Below are 18,766 nucleotides of genomic sequence, written 5' to 3'. Positions count from 1 at the left end.
CACTTTAACATTCATCCTTTTATTTCAAATGCAAAGTGCTGGAGTACTGAGCCAAAAGAACAGAAATTGTACCACTGTCTAAATACTTTTGGACCTCACTGTAACTATTCAGTCCTACCATAACATGTATTTTTTCCATCACAACGATGATGCCTTGCACATTGAAATGCCAGAGGACAAAACGGAATGAACGCAACCAAGCGTGCTGAACTGCTGTTTAACATAAGATTGGAAACCGCCCAGAGCAAGGAAGATGGCTTTTGAAAAAAAACTAAAAAAACAACACAAGCATTCTCAATCATCAAGTTCCCCCCTTTGGGAGTACGGTGCTTTTTTATTAATTTGTCTTTTTTCTAACTGATGCAATCAACCATACAAGATGCCAAAATGATATTGTTTTGATGGAGCATCGCAAAACGAGGATGGGATTGTGTCCTCATGACCAAGCCACAGCTGTCCCCTCCAATCCCACACAAAACCCTGCGCTCTGGTGTGAATCACCACCAAATTATCAGTTCATTAAGAGAAGAAAGCTGTCTAATGTTCACAATGTCTTCCATGTGAATAGATTATCATGTATTTCTCACTGTCTTCTATTGGGTTTTTTTGATTGGCATGCCAACTTCTCATGAACCCCCATTCAGTATGACCTGAAAGCTATTTTCATTCTTCCCACTCATTCCTCTTCATCACACTTCTACATGGGTTTTCGAGGTCACATTCCAGTGAATTCCTCGATATATTATGCATATTTCAATACTGTCTGAGTCAGGAAGTTCCCTTGTGTTGAATATCAGATTTGTAATACTTGTACTATGCTGTGTTTCAAAATCCTTCCAGTAAGTACAGACTTACATGTCCATCCTGGGGGCTTGTGCATTCCACATTTCTGTCCACTGGCTAGGCTGTGTATTCACTACAATGTTATTGGTTTGGTGGCAGTGTATAGTATAACGGTTAAGGAACTGGCCTTGTAACCTAAAGTTGGCAGATTCAATTCCCCCTACATAAACCGAATTCCTTCCGTATATCCTGGTGGAAATTCCAGCTACCTGCCTAAGATGGACCCAGCATCTGCTCCATCTGGAATTTGGCAATGGTCTGTTGTCCATGCCAAGCTGGCCCATGATCTTGCCAGCACCTCAACTATCTTGTTGCCAGCTTTTTAAATGGATACTGTGTATAATGCAAAGAGCTGTGTCATTCCGATTAGGAGCATCTGCTGAATTTCTGTGATGAAATGTTATGTGATTAATGGGGGAGTACCCTGCTGACTGAGAACTTCCCTCTCCATATGGGCTCATTCCAATAACTTTTTTTTTCTTGTTATTTTTTGTACTCATAACTCCACTGTTTGGGAGAGGCCAGGAAAGGTGGGGAAAAAAATGAAGACAGTGAACACAAGAATGTGAATTAGGCACATAGAATTTCCTTGCTCCTTCGAACATCAGCTCGAAGCCACGTTGGTTACAGACAGAGAGGTGGATCCACAGGTCGATCGTTTATAGTCTGGCTCTCCAAAGAAATACTTCCGCAAAGGATGCGCTGTTTTCTTGCTCAAAGGAAAGGTTAGGAGTTCTACTTCTAGCTCTGAGAAGGAACATTTAAGAGGTTGGAATGTCCTTAAAGATTGATCGATTTTTGGGTCTGGTAAAAGCGGAGAAAAATAAGTGATTGAAATGAGCCCCATGGCCCTGTGGATTAAGGGAATATTCACTTCCAGATCATAGAGCATTGCGACACTGAATGGGTGAATGCTGTATGTACCATCTAATAGCCCAGCAACTTCTCCTTTCAACACAAAGGTGACATCAATGGATGAATATGATGTGGTGCACCTGGAACATGAAACGCTTGTGTTAGTGGTGACCAGCACATTTGGTAATGGAGACCCACCGGAAAACGGAGAGGTACTAATTTGTAATGTGTTCTTTTGTCTTTAAGTGTAATGTATTGAAAATTCTGGAAAAAACATAGCAACATCCAATATAATATAATGTAATGACACTTGTCATTTTTAATTGATATCTGTAAGATTAGTGGGGTACGTGGGGTACCAAGATTTAAACACTACTGGAGATATTAGAATCTCGATCGACTACTTAGTATAATTATTAGTGATTTGTATCTAATAGTTTAATAATATTTGTTACTATTTTCTTACAGTTAGAATTATAACCAGCTTTCAAAGTATCATGTTGTGTCATTAAGAGTTAGTTATAAGCAGTTATGAAGTTATTTTAGGTTGTTTTTAAATGGCAGTGAATGGTTACGAACGCTAGTTTTAGGTAATCTGAGCATTACAAATACATTAAGAATGTATGGTTGTTTCATACTTACAATGACTTGAAAAGACTGTGTGGGGAGGATGATGAGTGCCATGTCCTTTTCTTCTGTAGAAATTTGGTGGAGCATTGATGGAGATGAGACATCCCACTTCGAACATGGAGGACATGAAGTCAGTAAAAAGGCTATTTATTTACTTACTTAATATTTTTTAATGATGATCCCACAGAATCCCAATGTTCCTTTGCACTGGGAGGTGAGGGGGGTCAATTCCACCCCCTACCCATCTTTCCAGTGTCTCAGTGTCTAAAGTCAAGCAATGGTGATTGGCTCAGAAGTTCTGCCACACATCACCTGCATAGTTACAGTACCACACCTTGTCCTTTGCAGGAGCTACAAGGTGCGGTTCAACAGCGTCTCATCGTACTCTGACACCCGCAAATCTTCAAGTGACGAGCCGGAGCCAAAGGTCGACTTTGAGAGCACCGGACCGCTGGCCAATGTCAGGTAATATTAGTAGAGAAAGGTGCTGCGTACTCATTGTTAAAAGCGCTATGCCCGCCTAAGGGTTCCACTGCCTCCAAAGGCAGAGTCCTCTATTTAGATGAAGGCATTACAAAATCTCAAGAATGTTTTTGTAATGGTTTCGGCATGTTTATTGAAAATGTTACTTTCATTACGCAGGTGAAAAAATTCTGTGTTGTTTCATGCAAGCCGAGCAAACTATACACTGTCGGGAAACGTAATGTCATTAGCTACAATGCTCCTAATACCAGCTAGAGGAGAAAAAAACTCCTTGCTGTGAAAAGGAGAACAACATTACCATTTGTGTCGTCTGTGGATTTTCAAAATGCAGAGAAGCTGAGGTCCACCCACACTTGTTTTGTCACCCATGTTACAAAATAGGTTTTTTATTTGCTGTTCTGCTGTTAGTCCAGGGTGTATTCCTGCTTTTTGGCCAATGTATGCTGGGATAGACTCCAGCCACCCTGCAACCCTGTTCAGGATAAGGGTGTTAAGATAATGGATGGATGGATGGATGTTCTGTTGTTGCCAAAGCAATGGCATCGTAAAATATTTGATACAGATGGAACCATGAGTTTTAATGCTTTCAAACAGTATATCCTGTGACCATAGTGATCGAAAATTTCACCATGAGTGTAGATCTTTGTGGAAGCCTGTTTGCATTTACTAACCTAATTTTCTTAATTCTGTGAAACAAAATGTCAGCTATTCTTGGTATGTGTACCTGTATCATATCTTTAGTTGGGGCATCTCTCCTATGTTTGCATGATGGTGAAAAGGGTACAAGGTAGGTTACACCCAAGCACATGTACCACTGGTAAGGAGCCTGATAACAACAAATCCTGAAGCCCACCACTATTTCATCTACATTCATTTACAGGGTCACCCCAGCCATAAAGAAACCACTAAGGTATTTGGTGGAAGTCCTATAGCTCTGTTTACAAAATTCCAGTTTTTGTACTGTACCCTTATGATCAACTAGAAAATAAAAATGGGCATATTTGACAGAGACAAACTTATTAATGCCACATTTAACAGAAGGAAAAATGGCACTAAAGCTAGCTGGCTAGCTTGGTCTGATTGTTATGGACATTAAAATATATATTATTCCTCTATTGTACAAATATATTTTAATGCAAACACAAAGTATGAGGAAAACACAACTGCTTTATTTTGCTAGTTGAGCAGAATGGTACAGAGATTGAAAACATGCAAAGGTGTGCGATCACAGGCACCTTCCCTTCATCTGGTCTCTGAGACACTGCATTATTGTCTATTGTGCTGTATGGTGGTGTTGGCTTGGGATTTCAGGCTCAGACTTCAAATTTGGCTAGAGCTTGCTTGGGCTTGTTCGAGTTGGGATAGCGGGCATTGGTGGTTCTCATTTCTGGGAAAATATATTTGGTGTATCTGAATGCTCTGGATCAGTTCTGCGCCTGCCACTCGGCATTGGGCATGTGTTCTTAAAGTTACAATAGGTAATTTCGGACTCCTAACGGTCAAGAGAGGAATTGCAACAAAGAACCCCAAACCGCAACACTGTTTATACTTCCGACCGTCTATGAATATAACGCGGAATGTAGAGCATTATTATACAGTTAAGTTTTGGAAAGCTGACAGTGACAAATGCAACAGAGCCTGCTGTCTTTTTGTAGTGTCCGCATCAGAAAATGTTCGCTGCACATGTGACTTTATGAAATCTTGACTTTGGTGTGCTACACCACACTATTTATATTTTTGTCTTTTTGAAGTTTTCACTTTAGCTAACTAACTATATTATGAGCAGGCAGGTTATTTGGCTATATAACTAGCTGACTATATAACTAAGATTTGATAGTCTACCACAATGCAATGGTAACTTTGGTAACAGTTTGAGAGAAGTAAAGGTTTAGCTAAACACAGATGATTGAATACATAAAGAGATAAAAGGAACGTGTAGCCGCCCAAATTGCACTCCAGACAAGCGATCACTGAAATTCTGTATACTATTCCTTATCTAGTTATAAAACAATACTAGATCGCTATTAGTAACAACAAGCAAATTAGCTATTACTAGTTAGCTTCCCAAATTTACAAATATCCACCTGAGGCACAATGCTGGTGCAATCGCTACTATGTTCGTATTGCTTATATTTTATCGTACGTGGATATTTGTAAATTCATCAAGCTAACTACAGCTAATTTGCTAGTTGCTAATGATAGCGAACTGGTATTGTTTTATAACTAGATATGTAGTCTTTGCATGGATAATAAGCAATAGTACACAGAGTTCAGTAATCACTTGCCTGGAGTGCAATTTTGGCAGCTACATGAACAATCAGAATAAACCCCCCTCACCATTGGCTGTGGCAGTTAGAATCAAATGTACACTTTGAAAACACAGGCAGAAGGTGAGTGGACATGTGAGCCTTTTTCAATGATAGGAAGGGATTTACAATGGTCTTGTGAAAATGTTTTAACACAAACATATATTGTACCTTTAAGGCATTCAGAGTTTGGGTTCATTTCAGTTCAGTGTACTAAAGAAATTAACTTAAATTCAATGAATTCATCAAAAAACGTTCTGAAGCCACAGAGAGAATTTTTCCTATTTGTGAAGCCTCTGAAATTAACAGAGCTGAAATGAAATTGCCCTCGATTTTGGTGACATGCAGACCTTGGGTGAAACAGAGAGAAGGCCTGTACGTAATGCCTGCTTACTGTGGGTTGCAGATTCTCTGTGTTTGGCCTGGGATCGCGTGCCTACCCACACTTCTGCGCCTTCGCTCACGCCATGGACACCCTCTTTGAGGAGCTGGGTGGGGAGCGCATCCTTCGCATGGGGGAAGGGGACGAGCTCTGTGGCCAGGAGGAGTCCTTCAGAACCTGGGCCAAGAAAGTCTTCAAGGTGAGGAAGGGGGATGTGAAGTGGCGGCCTGTAGCGTAGTGGTTAAGGTGAAAGACTGGGACACACAATGTTGGTGGTTCTAATCCCGGTGTAGCCACAATAAGATCCGCACAGCCGTTGGGCCCTTGAGCAAGGCCCCTAACCCTGCATTGCTCCAGGGCAGGATTGTCTCCTGCTTAGTCTAATCAACTGTACGTCGCTCTGGATAAGAGCGTCTGCCAAATGCCAATAATGTAATGTAATGTAATGTAATGTAATGAAGTCCACAACAACCGAGTGAATGGGCCAAAAGTGAGACCATGACCAAAGAAAAGCACATTGATTAAGAGAAACAATGGTGGCCATTTTCATGGTGTTATTCTTCCCAGGGATGGAACAAAATACAATAAAATGTATCTTTGTGAAAAATACAAAGAACATCCCAAAATAAATCTTTAAAAAATTACAATCAAAATGGTGGAAGTGTAGATGCACAGGTGGCATGAAGGTATGAAGTGTACCCAAAAAGAGTTGAGCATCTTCCATTTACATATGTATAGTTTGTCCAACCCAGTAAGCAACCTAAGTGGCTACTTGCCACCCCCTGAATGCCAGGAGGCTCCTTAAATATTTTAAAGTATAGAGTGCTCTCCAAAAGTAAGTTAACGGTTGAGTGAAAATGGTGGGTCTCAGTAAAACTGTAAAACATACACATGGAAATACCATGACATTAAAGTGAATTATTTGTTAATTTAAGAGGTCTTTAAAAGGTCTTTCACCATTTGCTTCAAGGCTGCGTGTGACGTCTTCTGTGTCGGTGATGAGGTGAACATTGAGAAGGCGAACAATTCGTTGATCAGCAATGACCGCAGCTGGAAGAAGAACAAATTCCGTATGACTTATACTGTGGAAGCGCCTGAGCTAACCCAGGGTAACACACATTATCATTTATATGTACACTCAGTGAGTACTTTATTAGGATTTTATTAGACTTATTTTTTATACTTAGTAAGTCTGCTGCTGTAGCCTATCCCCTTAGAGGTTTGACACATTGTGTGTTCAGAGATGGTCTTCTGCAAACCACTGTTGTAATGCGTGATTATTTGTGTTACTGTCACCTTCCTGTCAGCAGTTAGAAGTTTGGCCTTCTCATTAACAACAGGTTTCTGCCTGCAGAACTGCTGCTCACTGGATGTTTTTAGTTTTTCGCACCATTCTCTACAAACACTAGAGACTGTTGTGCATGGAAATCCCAAGAGATCAGCTGTTTCTGAGATAGTCAAACCACCCTGTCTGGCACCAACACTCATTCCACAGCCAAAGTCACTTAGATCACCATTCCCCATTCTGACATTTGGTCTGAAAAACAGCTGAACCTGTTGCTGAAGTCTTGTCATAAGCCTTCAGATCTTTTTTTTTTTGTCAAGTAGGAAATATTAGCTGGCTTTAAGTTACTGAGCTTGACAAGCGAAATGCATGACTAAATTACTTGTTGAGATTGACTTATTTTTTGGTATTTGCCGTGTGATTCATAACTGTACAAAAATAAGTGCTCGTAGATGCTGGCTGATAATTGTAAGGATGTTTTATTGATTCCTTACCATGATTGTGTCTTGCCAACAGCACTATACAATATTCACAAGAAGAAGGCTTACAGAGCGAAACTTCTGTCACGAAAAAAACTGCAAAGTCCCAAATCCAAGTAGGTCATTAATTACCCTCTCCATAGGTGAGACTCCCAGACCAGGGTCAAGTGCAGTAAATAGAAAATGAATATACCCCCCTTCAAAGTTTTTACATCTTGTTGTGTCATGGTCTGTAAATTCCATTTATTAAAGTGGGACTCAAAGTATACAACATATCATGTGAATGCAATATGAAATAATGAAATAATTGTAATAAAAAAAGAGAGAAAATGTAATGAACAAAAATTTTTGAGTCAATACTTTGGCAGCAACTACAGCTACCGGTCCTTTTGGGTAGCTCTACACAAGGTTAGCACACCTGCCTTTGGAGATATTCCCCCATTCCTCTTTGCAGAACTGTGAGAGGGTTATTGGTTTTTACTGTTGAACAGCAACCTTCGAGTCATTCCACAGATTTTCAATTGGATTTAGGTCAGGACTTTGACTTGGCCACTCCAGCACATCCAACTTGTTCTTTGCAAGCCACTTCATGGCAGTTTTGGCCTTGTGCATTGGGTCATTGTCCTGCTGGAATATGAATTTCTGACCATATTTTCAGTCTTTGTAGACCTCTTCAGGTTCTTCTCCAGAATCTCCCTGTATTTGGCTCCATCCATCCTCCCTTCAATTTCCCCAGTACCTTTAGATGAGAAACAACCCCGTAATATGCTGCCGCCAACATGCTTCACAGTCGAGATAGTGTTAATTTGGTGATGGGAAGGCCATAAAACCCTGTTGATCTTTCAAGGTTGCCATTGGACATGTGGTGCCATGCACTTTCCATTTCTTAATGATAGTCTTAACAGTGCTCAATGACATCTTCAAAGCCTTGGAAATCTTTTTATATCTCTCACCTGATGTGTACCACAGACTTGCTGCAGTCTTTGTGTGAGACTGCACTTCCAAACAGAAGGACCATGGTAAACAGCTGTTTTCATTGACATCATCAAGTTGATTGCTGTGATTCCACACAGGTGTAGGGCATTGAGCAATTGTGTGATCTTGAAGACAATTGGTTATTTCTGAGATAGTTTAAGGGATTTAAATGAGATGAATACTGATTAATGTTGGAAAATGTATAATTTATAATTACTTTTTCACTTTGAAATGGCTATGAATTGTGAGTAGATTAGAAGAGAAAATACATAGATCAATTGCATTTTCATTCTAGGCTATAGGTCAAATAAATTAGTAAATAGTTCAAGGGGGTGTATTCATTTTCTATCCACTGTATGTATTTGAAACACTTGAAACTCTTTTGTTGCCATGTAACATATGACAATAACACATGTTACTAACCAAAATGTGGAAATATTTAGTTCTGAATATTGGCAAAAACTTATCTGTTGGTCATCAGGAGCAGGTTTTTTTTAATGGCTTTGGGTTGAAGCTTTATAAGGGTTATTTTTTCACCCAGGCCTCAATATCACACACTGAAACGGCAAAACACCAAACTGAAAGCAACTTCATTCTCCTTTGCCTGTGTAGTCGCTCCACAATCTTCCTTCAGCTCCATGCAAATGACCACGAAGGGTTGAGGTACCAGCCCGGAGACCACCTGGGCATCTTCCCGGGAAACCACGAGGACTTGGTGACTTCACTCATCGATAAACTGGAAGACGCTCCACCTGTCAATCAGATCATCAAGGTTGAGTTCTTGGAAGAGAGAAATACTGCACTGGGTAAATATTGCTCAGAATTTTGCTTACACCATGCACCTATCTACTCTGCTGAAAAATCCAGCTATGACCAGCTTAAAAATTGAGCTGGTCTAGCTGGGTATGAGCTGGTCAACCAACTAGTGCTGGTAGCTTACTGCCAGCTGTTTCAAAAGATAGCCTGAGCTGCAGGGTCTGTAGTTCAGTGGTGGGGAACCCAGTTCCTTGAGTCATATCTGTTTCTGGTTTTTGTTTCCAGCCGTTACCCTGTCTCAATTTGCTAATTAGTTGTATTACACCAATGCTGTTTCACTTTACAGACCATGGTGAAATGTTTTCTGTAGGGACACAAGAACTGTATTAAGCTGTCATTCACAAGCTTATCAATAAATACAGCTGCAGCTAGAATGCCAGCTCATGTGTCTATCTGACTGGGCTAATTAAATACTTAAGAGCAGAAGTTGGCGTGAAATCCAGGAACGGATCTTTCAGGAATGGGAGTCCCCTCCCCTGATGTACTGGAGTAATTTGGTGGAGCAGGGATTTCTCTTCAAAATGTCTGTTTGATGTTGTTTTTTGTAATCTGTCATTCCAAGTGTCCCAATTAATTTTATTTCATAGGTGACAATTGAGAAACAGTAGAATTAATTTTAAATAAATGTTTGTCTTATGGCAAAAGATAAAATGGTTTGGTTGTTTTCGAGATACGGCGGCACGGATGGTGGAGTGGGTAGCACTGCTGCCTCACAGCAAAGAGGTCCTGGGTTCCAATCCCGGTCGGCCGGGGCCTCTCTGCGTGGAGTTTGCATGTTCTCCCCGTGTCCGCGTGGGTTTCCTCCGGTTACTCAAGTTTCCTCCCACAGTCCAAAGACATGCAGGTTAGGCAGATTAGAGAGTCTAAATTGCTCATAGGTATGAGGGTGTGAGTGAATGGTGTGTGTGCCCTGCGATGGACTGCCGACCTGTCCAGGGTGTATTCCTGCCTTTCGCCCAATGTTTGCTGGGATAGGCTCCAGCCCCCCTGCAACCTTGTGCAGGATAAGCGGGTTAAGATAATGAATTAATGTTTTCGAGATGGCTCATCCGAGCATTGAAACTATTGAAGTACATTTGAATGGATCTTTTGTAATTGTTTGTAATGCCTTACCGGTTTTCTCCAGGTGTGATCAGCAACTGGACAGATGAGAGTCGCATCCCACCATGTACCATCTACCAGGCCTTCAAATACTTCGTGGACATCATTACTCCACCCAGCCCCCTCCTGCTGCAGCAGTTTGCCGCACTGGCCAGCAATGACAAGCAGAAGAAGAAACTGGAGATTCTTAGCAAGGTAGGAGAGGCGATCTTTGGAAATAGGTCACTGGGGCTCTGTACATTCTCCAAGTATTGAGAAATACTGACCTTTCAAAAATACTCTCTACGCCATTCCTTTGGCTCTAAACAGCGGTCTAGATTAGATTCAAATTAATCATTGCACAGAAAAGGGGATTATCCTGATATTGTCTTTTTTCATGTTCTGTTCTCATGCCTGGAAACTGAAATTGTGTTTTTTAATAACCCAGAGACATGCTGTCACTCAACACCACCCACCTCCCAACCCTCAGTTTTTCTCAATGTCCTGAAGAAATGTTGGCCAAGTCATGAATCACTCCTTACGCCTCAGCTTATTCACAAAGCCAGGCCTTCGTTTGATTCATGTTTGTGTGTCATGATTTTTTTTTTGGTACTGGCTCTGGATGTGAACAGAACCGCTTTCTTTTGTAGGGCAGCCTAGTGGTGTATCCTAGTGGTTAAGGTACATGACTGGAACCTGGAAGGTTGGTGGTTCAAGTTCTGATATAGCCACAATGTGTTATACTATAATTAGCTGGTCATGGAGGCCCTTGAACAAGGCCCATAACATTGTTCCCGGGGGGATGTCCCCTGCTTAGTCTACTCAACTGTAAGTCGCTATGGATAAAAGCGTTGGCTGTAGCGTAATGTAATGTAGGCCTCGGGAGGGTGCGTGGGCTGACCTCGACTTCTTCCTCTGCTCAGGGTTTGCAGGAGTACGAAGAGTGGAAGTGGTACAACAACCCCACCATGGTGGAGGTTCTGGAGGAGTTTCCCTCCCTGCAGATCCCCTGCACCCTCCTGCTGACCCAGCTGTCCCTGCTTCAGCCGCGGTACTACTCCATCAGCTCCTCTCCGGATACTTTTCCTGGGGAGATCCACCTGACTGTGGCCGTCGTGTCCTACCGCACTAGAGGTGAGCGCTGGGGCCTGTCCATCAAGCCCTGCTACTGACTGTGGAACTGAATGTCAATTAGCCAATCAAAATGCGGTTTTACTGTGACATTTACAGTCTTCCTGGCAATCTCGTGGTTTGCTGGTAGTATCTACAGCGTACGTTTGTGTGCATGTGTGTGCACACACCTGCTTGTGTCTGTGCACGCTTGTGTTTCTATGTGTGTCTGCATGCATGCCTGTGTGTGTGTGTGTGCGTGTGTGTTTGTGTATTTGTTTTTGTGCGTAGGGGAGGGAGGACATTCATGAAATGTTTTTTGTTATTGTTCATATAATGCGATTACATTCACTAAACATTCAGATGCGCGTGCTGTCTGTTTCCTGTGAAAAACAGTTTCTGCTCCTAGGAGACAGGAAGCCAGAAGTTACAGAGATGCGCGGAGCTCTGTTTTCTCTACAAATCCACATAACTTGCATGTAATGACCCCATTCAATTAGGGATTTGAAACGTGGGCGGAGGAAGAGGTCTTGTATTCCAGATTTAGATGCATTCAGGGGCAGATGACTGCAAGCATGCTGCGTCTATTGACTAATGCGGCAAAGTGGGAAATCGAGTCTCCCAAACTGCATTGCAGTAATTTGCCTACAAGCACAAAAATAATTTGTGTAATCACATAATTACCGGTTAAACTGTGGCGTGTTCTGGACCTTCTGCTTATTTTAAATAGTATTTTATTTATTTTTTGCTGGGAGCTGTGTTCTTAGTCACTTAGCATTTTTTGGCTGGTTTGTTTCCCCTCACAGATGGAGATGGGCCAGTCCACCACGGTGTGTGCTCCTCCTGGCTGAACAGCATCGAAACGGACGAGATGGTTCCGTGTTTCGTTCGAGGGTAACACGCCACTCTTGGCTCTGCGGGGGAGCTGCCATATGTTACATAATGCCTCGATTTATCAGCACCGCTTTTCTGTCAGCATACAACAAGGACATTGCAGTTCTATCGGCAGATAATTAACGAGCCGCATAAACATTACCTTGATAAAAAACCATATTGACTGTTTGAGCTTCTGTTGAGAACTTCCGAAGAGAGGCATTCCAAACATCCCACAGTCGCAGTCATTAATTGCAAATAAGGCTGTTCAAAACACTGGTGGGAGAAACCGTTTGCTGTACAGCAATGAGTGCATTATATTATAGACGCTTATAAACATCCTGAATTCCTGCAAATGTCTGTGTTCCAGCGCTCCGACCTTCCGAATGCCCAAAGACCCCAAACTTCCTTGCCTCCTGGTGGGACCTGGAACAGGCATCGCTCCATTCAGGAGCTTCTGGCAACAGAGACTGTATGATTATGAACACAAGGGTTCGTTTTACTACTGTACATACACTCTACATCATATTATGTAGTCGGAACGTTGTTTCTTCTTTTTATTCGAGTTTGGTCACATGGATTTTTGCATTATTATACTGAATATCTGAGGCTGAATATTCAGAGCCTGAGTGAAGCAGCACTAAGTACCTCCAGCACATGGTTAACTGTTCTTTTAAGCCTAATGATTCACCCATATAGAGGTGTAGGTGTAAGTTTGGGTGGAGCAAAAACCAGGCACTGTAGGACCTGGGTGCTTCGTCAGTGATCTGAAATATATTAAATTATATTATACATGAGTCTAATGTGTGAGTATGTGTCTATGTAGCATTTTAGTGTTTGTCTTGCCTGTGCTGCTGTATCTTAAATTAAAACCGCTTTTGAACATAAAACCCATTTTTGATAAGCAGTAGACAGAGTATTATCTCATCTAATAATCTTGTTCAGGGTGTTAATATCACGCTGATGTGTGTTCCTTCTCCCATAATAGGAATTGATTTCTGCCCCATGACTCTGGTTTTTGGATGTCGGCAGTCCCAGATCGACCACATCTACAAGGAGGAGACGATTCAGGCCAAAAACCAGAGGGTGTTCCAAGAGCTGTACACGGCGTACTCTCGAGAGCCCGGAAAACCAAAGGTCTGCTTCAGTCTGTCAGCCAACCGGCTCCTTCTATGAGGTTCAGAAGGCCACTTGGAGGCCCACCTGAAAGGTAGCCGTGAGTTAAATTGCTCTCTCACTCTCTCTCCCTCTCTGTCTCTCTCCCTCTCTCTCTCTCTCTCTCTCTCTCTCTCTCTCTCTCTGTCTCTCCCTCTCCCTCTCCCTCCCTCCCTCTCAGAAATATGTCCAGGACGTGCTTCGCGAGCAGCTCTCTGAGACGGTTTACACCTGCCTGAAGGAACGTGGCGGACACGTCTACGTGTGCGGGGATGTGACCATGGCCGGGGATGTTTTGAAGACCATCCAGCAGATCATTAAGCTGCAGGGCAACATGTCGCTGGAGGACGCCGGCTTCTACATCAGCAAATTGCGAGTACGTTGTGTTGTGTTTTATTATTTTTATCCACTTACACTACCAACCTTTCTTTTGAACTATTTGGGTGCCATGGTCCTGGGTGGGGCGTGCACCTGGGCTTATTGCTCTATTCTCTATTCTAGTGGTAACCAGTCCTGTTCCTGGGGATCTACTCCAACACTAACAATTGAACAGCTAGAGATCTTGTTGAGCCAAATTAGGCTTGAAATAAAAACTTACAGGGTGGTAGATCTCCAGGAACAGGGTTGGTTGGTACTGTTGGTCGACTGGTGTTTGGTTCATCTTGTGAAGATGCTGTTCTAGTGTTTGGATGTCCCCCATAATGAGGTATCATGCCCTGGCTGTGGCAGGACATTACCCAGGAGAAGCCCAGGATCTAAGCTGGTGGGAGATCCACACTGCTCACCAGTGCCCCCCTTTGTCAATCAGATGCTCTAGTCTGCCTGCACAAGCTGCACATAGTGCCATACTGACTTCATGTGTGTGCAAGTGTAGCTGGAAGACTGTGTAGTGAAAAGAGAGAATCACATGTGCTTGTCTGTGCTATGCCAGTTAACAGGGGTTGCAATGACATCAAAAAGCCCTTTAAGGTGTAGGATCGCAAACACGTGATGAAAACTCTCTTAGCTGAACATTTTAATACTGATGTAACAATCACTACTGATAACTGAAAGCAGTTCTGGAACACTGAACACTGAATTTTGAAAACAAATCCAAAAAAGCTACTCTTTAAGGGGTTAAGAGAAAATATAAGTGCAAAAAAAACAGAAACATGTTTGTCTCTAAATGCTCACTGGAAGTTTTATGGCGTTTGCCCTCACTCTACCTCCCAGGATGAAAACCGGTACCACGAGGATATCTTTGGCGTTACGCTACGCACGTATGAGGTTACCAACAGGCTGCGGTCTGAATCCATTGCTTTCATCGAGGAGAGCAAAAAGGACTCTGATGAGTAAGTCTCGCTCTCCCAGATTGCCTTGGGCTTTCACAGGATAAACATCGTTATGTCCTGAGATAATCCCTGTTTCTTACACGACTAACTGTAGGAGGGGCCTGCAAGCAGTAGATTATCAGAGATACAGCCTCTGGAACAATATGACAAACTCAGAGTGGTAACCATAGAAACGGCAGTTGAAGAAGGCTTCTGTCTGACAGGATTACAGGCTTGCGAATGGCTCCTTTTTTCCCCAATCACACGTGTGCCCTTCAGGGTGAGGCCCCGTAGCACTGCTGAAAATAGGAAAGGAACATGGCAAATGAGGTGTCCAAAGACCGCATGAACACTCTGGCTTTAATCGTGAATTCTACTTAAATCAACAAGTTTCACAGTGGATGAAGACTGAGTCGTGAATTTATGTTTTCCAGGGTGTTCTGCTCATAGGACTGTGCTGAACTTCCACACTTCTTCTGGAGGGTACCACTGGGATGAACTGTTGGGAGCCAAGTATTCCCGGAGCTAGACAAAGATACTGTGCCAAGTTTTATACTGTAAACAAATAAATTACCTGCAATTATTTTCTACCAATTATGCTTTGTAATGGTCAGGCTGTGCACTTTGTCTGTGGTATCTCAGTTATTTTATTTATCTTACTTTCCAAAATGTATGTTTTATTTTTCAAATTAATCTGTTTTAACTGATTTATGGAGCAATGTTTTCCCATCATATGACTTGTATCTCAGTGTCAATGCATGAGCAAGACAACAATATTCTTCATATATTAAATGTTAACTGTTTAATATGAGCGCCTTTTCTGAAAGTGCAGCATTTAGGGTAGCTAAAGAAAATTGGAAAGGATGAATGGTGTGAGTTAGTTCAATCATTGAGGACACAAAGGAGAATCTGTCTTTATTCAGGAGGGATTTTACATCAATGTTTTGATGTTCCAATAAGAAAGGAACGGGTTGACCGAGTGCTACTTCAGTTTTGATGCGTGTTGATAATACCTTGGAGGCAGGTTATGCTTCTAATATAATTATAATGGAAACAACATACTAACATGCTCTATATGCGTATTACATCATGTATTGAAAGTCTCAAATTTCTATGAATAAGACTATGGAATATCTCATTTTTGGCACATTCGACTATTCAGGACAGCAACAATATCCAATAGCATGCTGACAGCCCATCAAAATCTGCCTGTGCTTTTGTCAGTTTTTTTCTACCTGCATGTCTGTACTGTTGTCAGAATTAAGCAACTTTTTATTTCCTGAATCCAGTGTTGCGTTACAGCTGTGGTTGCAGAATCATGCTTGGCAGATGCCACTGCCTTTTCTAGTGCAGGGAATGGCTAAATTACTGTACCGCTCAACATTGCTGTCATTCATGGAGCTGTGGGGAAATCTGTTCCTCATACATGTTGCGTTTTGGAAATGAGGAAGTCCGAGGCATGCCTGCCTGATAGCCTTCCTACTGTTTTGCCACAAGGAATGACAAAGATTCAAATAATGCTGCTTATTAATCAATGGCCGAGTTACACTTTGATCTCAAAAGAATCAGGTATTCGGTATGTCGTTTCAGGAAGAGATAAGCATTTGATGTTTTTTCTTGCTTATTTTCCCTTAATCTGTGGTTAACCGACAGCCAGGTGAAGGACTTTGCGTGGGCAACTTACCGTATCTCTGCTTCCAACTTTATTTATGAGGGGGGTGGTTCAGTGCTGTTTGATTGGCTGAACAGCTGTCACTCCTCCTTGTCAACGGAAGCTGTGAGAGGAATGGGGGAGATATCTGCTTAATGAGGGGACCACAAAGGAAGATTTAAAGGCCAATAAGCGAGTGGCTGTGGCCGTAGGAAGTCCCTTTTGACTCCTATGAGCCCATAACTCTTGTACCTCTCTATGGGGTCCCCAACATTTGTCATGTCCATCTGGTCCTCTGAGCCATGAATCTTCAGTTTTCAGGACGGGATGAGAATGTACTGGGGACTGACTATTGCCTTACATGAGAGTAGCTGATGCTCTTTCCCTCCATCTTGAGGTCTTCTCCCTATGCTTGTAACTGCAGTAGTCCTGAGTGAATCAGGCTGTCTTGTGATGGCTTGTGAACCTCACACATGTGGTTGCCATGGTACTTCTATGGCTTTCCTCCCTGTCTCATAGATGCACCCTGGACAACCCCTTCCCCTCTGTGCCTGCCTTATGTTGGATATATTTACGTAGTGCATATCCACTCACTAGCCGCTCAGTTACCTCTCTTTGACGATATAAAGAAAGACACATACAGGCTTGTTTTATGTCTCTTGTAAAGCTTTCCCCTGACATGTTTTAATGTGCGTGTCAGTCAAGGCTGCCATGTACTGTTCGTGGTTTCTGATATGCACCAGCTTGGAATGCTATCCCTCCTGCAAACATAACAGCTTAACAGCCAAATACTCTTCCCCAAATTAAAAAAAACTATTACTAATAATAATCCTGCTTGGCCTTCAGCCCTTATCCTAAAGAGCAGCCAATATATTAAAGACTGTGTTCATCTCCTTTTCTTAAAATTGCAAACATCAATGCATGCAGAGTGTCTCTTGTAATTTAGCCTTTTTTTTTGGTGACTATTTTGTTAAATCTCTGCCTTTTGTATAGGGCTTTGATAAGTCAACCCAATGCAATGTTCATGTGGTTTGACCTATGGTTCAAAGGTTTATTGTAATTATTGCTGATCACAGTTTTTCTTGTTTATTATTTGCCTCTTCTATGTCCTTAACCTGTGTTTTATTTGTGGTGAAAAGAATTTGCCTCTGGTAGGACAGAAGCTCAATGCATTTTAAGAAGCTTTATGAATTGTTGTGCAAATGGCCTATATACAGTCCCCTCAAAATGTATTTGAACAGCAAGGTCAATTCTTTTGTTTTTGCTACACACTGAAGACAATTGAGTTTGAGGTCAAAAGATGTACATGAGATGATGGATCTGAATTTCAGCTTTTATTTCCGGGTATTTATATCTAGATTGTTAAACAACTATGCTCTAAGTAGTTTAACACATCTAGGTGTAAATACCAGGAAATAAAAGCTGAAATTCGGATCCGTTCATCTTTTTATCTCATTCCCAAATGTATTCAGTGTATTGCATAAACAAAGGAATTGGCTTTGCTGTTCCAATACTTTTTGAAGGGACTGTAAATTACATTTTCAATTGAAAACTTTTTTCCAGTGAGAGAACAGCCAACTTTGATAATTGTATGCATTTCTCACTGAAAATATGTTTACGTTTCTTTATTTTGATTGGAACGAGAACCGTTGAAACTCTGTGATGTAAAATGTGCAAAAAAAAAAAAAGATTTACAAAGGCAAAGAAACTAAGTAAAAATAAACTATATGAGATCTTTTTTTAAGAATGTATTTTGGTTATAAATATCTATTTGTCTTTTCTGTGTGGGAAAAAAATAGAGAAAAAAAGCTTCTGTATTTCAAATCCTTTAAATATTGGAAATTACAACAGAGATCTGACTGCATGATGTATGCTGTGATGTTTAAAAGATGCTATGTACTGTATCTTTTCCAGCACTATCTATATGACTATCATAACTGCATTCACCCTCTCAGATTGGACGGTAATGTGCTTAAAATATATTAATGTTTATTTCACTGCTGATAACAGCCTCTGCAGTGCTCCTTTTATTGTGAAATTTATCAACCTTGAACGTTTACCATATATTGCATACTGCAAAGACTTTGCATTGACTTAATAAAAAACATTTCTATGTCAAAAACTGGATTTATTTTGGTCTGAGTTTGCAATGCTTTAGAACAAGAAGAGAGTAGAAAATCTGTGGTCAGAATTATAACCATACAGCATTTTTGTTTTCAGAGAGGATTGTTCAGGAAACGTTTTGTCAGTTATCTCAGCAAGTATGGCCTGTTTTTGTGGTCAAACATACAATAGAAACACGACAGGCAGTAAGAACAAGACATATTTCAGGGTACAAAACTTAAAGCTACTTCCTTCCTTCATGAATACTGGTCACGATGGGAGTCATTTGCAGTGTTGACCATATAGGAAGCTAAATTTCGACATAATTTACTTTGTAGGTCAAGGAGAAACATTGGACAAAGAGTGTCTCATATGAGAAAAGCCATTTCAAGTCATATCTAATACAATGGTTTCAGAAAGTATTCAGACC

General features: G+C 41.4%; 1 protein-coding gene across 1 annotated transcript in view; it reads left to right on the top strand.

The window, feature by feature from the left end:
* The window catches only part of nos1 (nitric oxide synthase 1 (neuronal)), a 45,362-nt gene extending 27,007 nt beyond the window's left edge, over positions 1-18,355 (top strand). The window contains exons 15-29 of the mRNA XM_061260735.1: positions 1,806-1,910; positions 2,400-2,458; positions 2,677-2,793; positions 5,524-5,698; positions 6,470-6,608; positions 7,301-7,379; positions 8,851-9,044; positions 10,181-10,350; positions 11,058-11,268; positions 12,051-12,138; positions 12,488-12,609; positions 13,106-13,254; positions 13,454-13,648; positions 14,485-14,603; positions 15,017-18,355. Coding sequence (XP_061116719.1) covers positions 1,806-1,910; positions 2,400-2,458; positions 2,677-2,793; positions 5,524-5,698; positions 6,470-6,608; positions 7,301-7,379; positions 8,851-9,044; positions 10,181-10,350; positions 11,058-11,268; positions 12,051-12,138; positions 12,488-12,609; positions 13,106-13,254; positions 13,454-13,648; positions 14,485-14,603; positions 15,017-15,032 — 1,938 coding nt within the window. The 3' untranslated portion in view covers positions 15,033-18,355. The remainder of the gene's footprint in view (positions 1-1,805; positions 1,911-2,399; positions 2,459-2,676; positions 2,794-5,523; positions 5,699-6,469; positions 6,609-7,300; positions 7,380-8,850; positions 9,045-10,180; positions 10,351-11,057; positions 11,269-12,050; positions 12,139-12,487; positions 12,610-13,105; positions 13,255-13,453; positions 13,649-14,484; positions 14,604-15,016) is intronic.
* The last annotated feature ends 411 nt before the right edge of the window (positions 18,356-18,766 follow it).

The sequence above is a fragment of the Conger conger genome, chromosome 11 (assembly GCF_963514075.1).
Source record: "Conger conger chromosome 11, fConCon1.1, whole genome shotgun sequence".
Lineage (NCBI taxonomy): Eukaryota > Metazoa > Chordata > Actinopteri > Anguilliformes > Congridae > Conger > Conger conger.
This window is presented reverse-complemented; position numbering and strand designations above follow the sequence as displayed.